This window comes from Nanorana parkeri, unplaced genomic scaffold (genome assembly GCF_000935625.1).
Source record: "Nanorana parkeri isolate BGI_ZX_2015 unplaced genomic scaffold, ASM93562v1 scaffold2030, whole genome shotgun sequence".
Lineage (NCBI taxonomy): Eukaryota > Metazoa > Chordata > Amphibia > Anura > Dicroglossidae > Nanorana > Nanorana parkeri.
The window spans coordinates 179,236-188,119 of NW_017308298.1; the positions used below are offsets into that span (position 1 = coordinate 179,236).

General features: G+C 40.7%; 1 protein-coding gene across 1 annotated transcript in view; it reads right to left on the minus strand.

Moving 5' to 3' along the window:
• Positions 1 to 8,884, minus strand: part of LOC108800448 (polypeptide N-acetylgalactosaminyltransferase 12-like) — an 88,397-nt gene that overhangs the window by 47,082 nt on the left and 32,431 nt on the right. The window contains exons 3-4 of the mRNA XM_018572433.1: positions 8,015 to 8,204; positions 4,160 to 4,345 (exon numbers count right to left, since the gene is read on the minus strand). Coding sequence (XP_018427935.1) covers positions 4,160 to 4,345; positions 8,015 to 8,204 — 376 coding nt within the window. The remainder of the gene's footprint in view (positions 1 to 4,159; positions 4,346 to 8,014; positions 8,205 to 8,884) is intronic.

Below are 8,884 nucleotides of genomic sequence, written 5' to 3' on the forward strand. Positions count from 1 at the left end.
TATATATATATATATTTTATTATTATTATTACACATATATTTTTAAAAAAAATTAAAAATCTGTCCAACTTAGCTTTGAACTTAAATAACTGTTTGGTAACAAACCTAAAAATACCGCTGGAAATGAATTGATTCCATAGAAACGGAAACAATGAGTAAGGATGACTAGGACAAAACAAAAATTATCTGGATTGATTGGCAACAACAACATCTTTTGCTAAAATTGTATTTTACCCGAAATGACATGATGTTCTTCCCAGGACAGAATCTTTTCCACTTTGCTTGCCATGGCAAGACTTCTGGTACCTCTCTGATGGTTTACGTAGGCCATTGCCATGGCATTATCTGACTCAATTGTTATCAGGAAACATCAGTCCAGTGGAGATGTCCAGCATTGTAAAGACAACCAATTTGCTTGAAACTCCAGAATGTTGATCGGGAGCGTCCATGTCCCCTACACCATCAGGGTGTCTAGGACCCCTCCCCAGTCAACACCAGAGCCAGTGACAACATAGTCTTCATTGTCAGGTGAATCAATTTGTCCAGAGAATTTGAGTTGTAGCAGTCTGGAAGAATTGGTCAACTCTTGGGCAGAAAAAAAAAGTCAGAGACTGGGAGGGGAGAGAGTTGACATTTTTCTTGTGGAAAAAAATAAAATAAAAAATGCTGGCTTGAGCTGCATCATTGTGGTCTACAGCGGCCAGAATGTCTCCCTGAAAAAAGGAGGCTATGAAGGACCTGGTGGATTACATTCTGAATCAAATAAAGGCATTTAGGACCCTGATAGCCAAGATGGGGTATATGCCGCCTTTTGTTTTTTGGAACTGTGAAAAGGTTGAAATAAAATCCCTGAAACCCTTCTGAAACAGTAACTGGGGTGATAACCCCCTGTTCCAGAGGAGCCACACGGGCTGCATGCAAATCTGAGCTGTGACACCAGAAGATTGGAAGACATAAAGCGAACAGGGGGTTGGGAGTAGAACTCTAAAACCCCATACACAGGTATCTAAGATGCTGTCTGTCCAAATGTCCACAAATGCCAAGAGACATTACATCACTTTGGAAAGTGGGGGCACCCCTTCATGCCAAAGAGGACTCGTCTGCAGGTTTGTGGGATATAGGGGCCCAGGGCGAAAATGGACTTCTGGCTTAGGTTTTGCCTTGGTGTAACAAAATAAAAAAATGTCTTGCCCCAGGGTAGGGGTGATTCTTCTCAGGTGGAGACCTAGGCATCTTTTGTTGGGGTACGCTTACCTTCAGTAATATCCTTGATGAGTGCGTCCAAGAAGTTCTAAAGGGACGTTCACCCACTATAAGCAGAAAACACTTTTTTTACTTGCCTGCTCCACAGACCAACATTTCAACCAAAAAGAGTTCTCTGCATGTTTCACTTCTTAATAAAGACCTCCTATAAAAACCTTAAAGTGACATTAAAGGCAAAAAATGTTTCCCATGTTAATGTTAGCACTTACTTTAAATTATGTCTCTTTTTCCGATCTTCCTCTTCTTTCCTGATGTTTTCAGCCTTCTCTCCAGCGCTCTCCGATTCTGCACTGACTGCTCTGTCCCTCTGATCCAGCGGTGTCTGCATGCGGGTGCACGCGTCCATAGACTTACCTTGCGTCCCACATCACGTCCCTGCCGAAAGTGAGAACTGTGCATGCGCGCGCCCCAAGATCCTTTGCGGCCGCTCGAGAAATTTCTCATTTTCGAACGGGACCGCGCACGGAACACAGGGTAAGTTTAAAGTGCTGTTTGAGCGTTTTTTGTTTTTTTTTAACTTTTTGCATATATCTACTGCTTGGTAGCAGTAGATATATGCAAAAAAACGTGAGGGTTTAAATATCCTTTAAGGATTTTCAAACAGACTGCTGGGAGCAGAAAAGGTTCAAATGCGGCAGCAAGAACTAACCAAGGTAAAACTGCATGTGTCTTGTGATCAGTGGCAAGAAGGTGCTTTCTCACGCTAAATGGCAGGAACAGAGCGCAGACAGTGAGCCCATGACACTACCTAGTGATACAGCACTCAGTTCCTCAGCGTATACCAATGGCACCCAATGAATCGAATAAACAAGTTATCTCCTGATGCTCAGCCCACATATGAGTCTTCAGAGACTGGCAGTTATCACAAGAATTTCACCGGCGCACACACTTTGATATATTTATTTAGTGAAAAATTTCACATCATGTCATATTGTGCTAACGTTTCGGGACCTCACAGGGACCCTTCATCAGAGTGACACAGTGACGCAAGTGTATCTGTTCATCTTTGTTGCAGATGAGGACTTCAGAATTGGTGAGCCCCTATTCTCAGAAAAGCCTGAGCGAGAAAAAAAAAATAATTTTCAACTTCACACTGTACCATACCCACACAATGGTGGAATGCACCTTCAGCATCCTCAACAATAAATGGAGAATCATTAACATCAAATGATGTGAATTATGTTGTGAGGACAACCTGTGTGCTACACAATTGTGTGCGTGACAGAGATGTCTACAAGTTTGAGGACAGCTTTCACACCAGCTTATAGCAGCAACAAACATGTGAAAAACAGCTCAGAACAAGGGCAAAATGCCTTAGAGAGTAATAAAAAGCAGGCTACCACAGTAAAGCACCTCTCAGGAAAATAGCAACATTCACTGAAAAACAAACAGTCTTTGTTCAGCAACCAGTGAGTCTCTGGTGCCAGCTTGAGTTAATATTTTGGAACTGTTAAAAATATATAGACTTAACTAGCCACCTGTGTTAAAAAAAAAATATTGTAAGCAGACCCTCACACTAAGCACTTACTTTCAACTTCCCAGAATGGCATGTTCCAATATCTATAGAACTTAAAAGGCATATAGCAAGTTGTTGGGTTTTAAACCTGGGTTGGATCTCAGCTGCGAAAGATTATATTTTAGGTGGTATGGTTCTATAACCGGATTGATCCGAAGTTAGCAGCAGGTTATACAGATGGAATAGAGATACAACACAATGCAAGAAGGTTCTTACATAAAGGGAAGTCTGATATATGTAATGTTTTGCAGTTGTATTCAATACTTAGACAGGTATAGTCCAGGAAGTAGCGTGGGAAGGTATATTACTTCATAGACCTTCAGAGCAGATTAAGACCCCCAATCATATAATGTTAACCTGTAAAGTTCTCATGCAGGGTGTGCAGACTTAAGCAGTATGCGAGTCACAAATGGGAGACTAGTTAATCTCAGTAACCCCCGCCAGGCATGTTCTCAGGTTAAATGATGCAAGATAGTATAGGATTTATAGGAGGCGAAGGATACTGTCTCAACGAGAGAACTGAATATGGCAAAGTTGTAGAATAGCGGGGGTTAAGCGGAAATGTAGAGTGGTTCACTCAGAGAGCAGTAGCAACAGCTTTGTCAGAGGTTTACTCCCCAGTAAGTGTAGCAGTAGCTCAAGCTTCTTTGTAAAAAAAAAATAGACCAGTGCAGCCAGCAGGATCTGTAGTCCAGGGAAGTTATTCTCAAGTATGTAGTTCTCCGAGTCCAGAGAACTACATACTTGAGTTTTATTTATGCCTGGATGGCCAGCTAGGGGAGCATCATGCATTAACCTTAAGAACAACATTACCCAGGCACTAAGCATTTTAAAAACCCCGCCTTTAAGCTGACAGCCATGAAGAGGGAGGAGGAGCAGCATGACGACATGGGAGTAGGCTGCGTCTGACGCTGCTCCCGGAGCGAGGACAGGTAAGTCTGTTACAGAACTGGAGCAGACAAGAATCTGCAATGAGGTTAGATACCGTCTAAATTGCAATATGAAGATTTGACCTAGATATATCCTTGTATAGAAATTATCTAAGGAGAATTGCTTTTTTTTCTCCTCTCAACAAAACTGTGGTTTGTTTTCGGACTGGTGAAAAGTACTCAAGAATATCACTCCACATAGGGTTCAAAGATGCTGTAAAACAAAGCGATTGTTCATATGTCCTACAACTTGCGTCATTGTGAATGCCCTTATCCATTTTTATTCTGAATGCCTGCTGACATTGACGGTGCTAGCCCCACAGGCTTTTAGCTCTCTTAACACTGTACTGTAAAGATAGCATGTCTGTGTGGCTCTCTTAAAATACCATTATTTTACTTAACACAACATCACAGCATATATCAGTAGTATAACTGAAGGTGCAATACAAACCTGATGACATCAATAGGTGAGCGCCTAAGCTTTTGTTCTCGGTCTGGGACCACATGCCAGGTAAAGACAAGTCTCCAGTCAAATCCTCCAATCTGAGGTATCCCAGAATTGCCTAAATACTCAAACGTACGCCAGTCTATGACATCTATCACTGGGCATACCACTGCAGTTTCCTCTTCCCGGATCCTGAGGGACAATACAAAGCAAACTACAGTCATGTTTATCCAATATTAAAAACACAACAAAACAACCTCCATTATACGAACCACCTCTATTTGGATATTATTACTTTCACTTTATTGTTACAGCAGTTGTATAGGATGTCTAAATATACAGTCTAATGGTGCAGCAGAGTTAGCCAGACTTAAAGACATATAGTTGCAAAATTAGTTAGGATAAAAACAGACAGATTTGTTAAATCAATACCCAAACTCACAGTTGATCTGAGGAAGTCAAAAATGCATATAAAATGTTGTCCACTTACTCTAAGGGATAACATGAATATCTTCCTAATCCCCAAAAGCTATCAGGTAACACCCTGTGATTTTATATCTATTGTTACTTTAAAATCACATTCAGTTTTGTTTTTTTTTTAAACAATCTATTCAATATGCTAAAACCAGGCCCTGTGATAATCTGTTCCATCGGTTTTATGTATTTACTCTTTTCAGGATGGCGAGCGATGGTACATCAACTTTCCACTGTGTAGAGGAAACCCAGAAATGATCAGCTCTGCTGGGGTTCTTCTGGGTTCAAAGCTGTCCAACCCTGGTCAGGTAAACAATCAGATCGACCACTGTATAAATTTAATTTGCTTGTAGAGAGTGCAGGGGAGACATCAGGGATCTAATAGATCCCTGATATCCCCCCCTCCATTACTTTTTTTGCTGGGTTATTCACCCGACGATGCACATGCACCGCAGCTACGAGAACCAGGAATAGACAGCTGGTTCCCCATGACATCAGAGAAGAAGTCATGGGGAATCATTCAGAAAAAAATAATTCAGAAAAAAAAAAAGTCCAGTTCTGAGAGGATTGTGATAGGGTGGAAAAGACCGAAATTGGGTGGAGGTGAAGATCCACTTTAAAAAAAAATAAATACATATACATTTGTTGGTTTTTTTTTAACTTAATTTTAATTAAAATTTAATACAGAATAAAAGAAAAATTAAAAGCTTCCAAACCCTATACATACGAAAGCAAATGTCCATGTTGGGAGTGCTTGCATACATATTTTTTATGGAAAAATAGATTTGATAAACAGTTGAACTAATATCATGGGACACAATATATTCTAACTACCAGCATTTTTTCTCTATGGACCCTCTGCTTTCAGGAAAAAAAAAAATGTTTTGGGGTTTAAAAGCATGTGTCAAAAAATAAAAAACAGTGAAAGAGTTAAAAGGTCTTTTTTCTTCATTCTTATCATTTTTCACATTAGGTAAGCCATGTCAGTTTTATTTTTAGGGCCCATTTACGCTGTTGCATTTTAACCACCTCAGGACCGGAGCAATTCTTTTTCATTTTCCACACATGTTAAAATCTGAATTTTTGGATAGAAAATTACTTTAAATCCTCAGTTATATATTTTCTGAAAGCAAATGTTCAGTAGAATTTTAAAAAATGTAGCTGCATTTTTTATGTTGCACAATCATTGCACAAATGTTTATCAAATTTATATTTTTAGGAAAATATACACTAAAATCAATTTTAGTGCACACAAAACACAATGATGTCTCCCCCTTCCCCCAATGCAGACAATCAAGCACAGGATTATGCATGGTCGTCTGTTTACCCGGCATTTCAGCAGGCATCTGACACCTCTGAAGCAAGAAGTGCTTCCTGCTTCAGTGATCATAGCTAAGTTTGGGGAATGGACATTCCTCCGACAGCTCTCACTTGCCAGCCTGACAACATCTACTGTGGTCCTGGGCCCCCCAGAGGAGTGGGAGAGCCTGGTAAGGGCGTGCCACAGGATGGCACTTTCAAAGGCCAGTACAAGTGATCGGGTGGCTCTACAGCTGCCCAGGTCACTTGTACTCTAATGTCCTCCACCTGCTCTAAAAAAAAAAACGATACAAAGACCATGGCTGCAACAGTAGCAGCCATGAGCTTAGTAAAGCCAGTTCAAGATCAGGATGAACAACACCTGAAGTGCTTAATGTACAAGCTCTAACGTGCTGAAACGCATGTTTCATTGTTCCCTATAATAAAGATTGTATCTGTTCCCATCTCAGCGTGCTTTTAAAAATACATCATGTCCATTTTTTTCCCTGCATTTTAGTGTTGGAAGGCTCAATGTCAATGTATCAAAACTCTTGTAATGTGTTTTAAAGGATTGGGAAAAGGTGATTAAAAAACCTTGCTTAATGGCCGTTAACTTTACTTATTCAAAATATTTATTAGGGATGCATCGATACCGGTATTTTGGTACGAGTACCAATATTTTTTTTCCCGTACTCGCCGATACCAAATACCGAGTACTGGAAGTGCCATTCAGGAAGCCAGGCAGTGTGTAATGACTCGCCACCTGGCTTCCTGATTAGCCGGGGAGCATTTAAATACTCGCCACCCGGCTACCCGATTAACAAGGAAGCCGTCCCATGCTTCTTGTCACTATGTGACGAGAAAGCATGGAGCCGGCTTGCTGGCCAATCATGGAAGCTGGGCGCCTGCTTCCTGATTGGCCGGGAAGCCGGCTCCATGCTCCCTCGTCATGAGATGACGAGGGAGCATGAAGCTAGTCTTCCTGGCCAATCAGAAAGCCGGGTGCTGTGTCGGCTTCCTGATTGGCCAGCTTCCCAACCAGTCAGGAAGCCGTGCAGCGTGTATTGGCCAGGAAGTCGGCTCCATGCTCTCTCTTCACAAGTGACGAGGGAGCATGGAGCCGGCTTCCCGGCCAATCAGGATGCCGGGCAGTGTGTAATGACCGCTGCCCGGCTTCCTGATACAGGAAGTATCGAGTACTCGCCCAAATACTCGGTATCTGGACCGATATCGATACTAGTATTGGTATCGGTGCATCCCTACTATTTATGTAAAAAAAAAAAAGCTGGAAAGCACTGGAAATGCATTTCAACAATGCATGTCAAAGTACAACTGAAACACACACTGAGGAATGATAACGCACCTGCCTAACTCTACAAAAGAAGAACACACCTCATCACACACCGAGATCTAAATGGGCCTTTAGTCTTTTATACATACAGCTCATGTTAAAGTGACACTAAACTCAGACGTTAAATCTTAAAAATGCATTCAAGTACCCCGAGTATTAACAAATATGTATCTTATTTATGTAGATCCTCAAATCATCTCTGAATTCATGCCGACATTGTCCTTCCTTCTGGAGGGTGGCTACTTTTGTTCCCCAAGGTCCCTGTGTGTGTTGTAAAGTAGTCACCGCTGCAAGCTCACACCCGTGATAGACTACAATCTCATGTTTAGTTTACTAATTTCTATTTAAATTATAGTCCATCACGGAAGCCAGCTTGGAGCGGTGGCTACTTCACATAACAAAGAGGGACCATGGGGAACAAAAGTAGCCACCCTCCAGAAGTAAGGACAGTGTCAACACCAATTCAGAGATGATTTGAGGATCTACAGCCGAGTGAAATACAAATAAGGTACAGTATTGTTAATAGTTAAGGTACTTGAATGCATTTTTAAGATTTAACTCCTAAGTTTAGTGTCACTTTAATATATTGTGTAATTTGACTAAATAAAAATCAATGTTAAAACACTCCCATTAATGTTCTGCGTAAATCGTTCGATTTCGGTTCTTATATTTCTTTATTAAAAAGTTTAAAAAAAATAATACATGCTAAACAATATAATGCATGAAAAAGATGGTACCTTTCCAAGAGTGGTTCCAGCCAGCCATTATGACACTCACAATGGCAATCAAGGAACGTCAGAACTTCTCCTTTGGCTTGGGAGGCACCAAGAAGACGTGCTCGTACGAGACCTTCTCTCTTGTTTGCACGGATTAGTCGCACTTTCCTTAGTTCAGAGACATATTCTTGCAAAGGCTCCTTCAGATGTTCTACAACCATATTGAACATTTATACAATAAATATACAAAAGGAGTGTCACAAGAATAAGGTGTAAGTCTATGGAACAAAAACAAATCAAACATGATACACAGACCAACATGCAGGTACCACAGAAAAAAACATGAAAACACAGAACATAACTATGCAAGCGAAGGTAACAATTTGCATACCACAGCACCCCAAGTTTTGTGGCACTGTAAAAATGAAATGCAACCACACCTGAGGAGTCCTGCCATCTGATCTAGCACCCATTTACCACGTTGAATCAAACTACAGGTCTGGCTTAATGTGTTCAGTTGGATTTGGTGTATTATGTTAAAATGCCCATTTTAATTTTTTTTTTTAATGATAGTATTATGTCTTAAGTTGAAACATGGTAGCCTGCTCAAAAGAGATAAACAAATGGTAAAACATTTTTAGAAACGTGCACTAGTGTGCATACAGTATATCTACGTGTTAGCAGGAACATGTCCTACATGAATGCAAATAAATAGTCTATAATCTGTCAACAACAACTGGCTGGCAGTTTCCAGGCTAATAAAGTGTAAACATCAGGTGAGAATTCCACCTTTTTTAATGCTACATTTATGAGCCGTCCATAATATGCCTCACACTCACTTACAGTAAACCAAATCATTACCTTCAGTGCATATACTGCTGTGGTTTACAG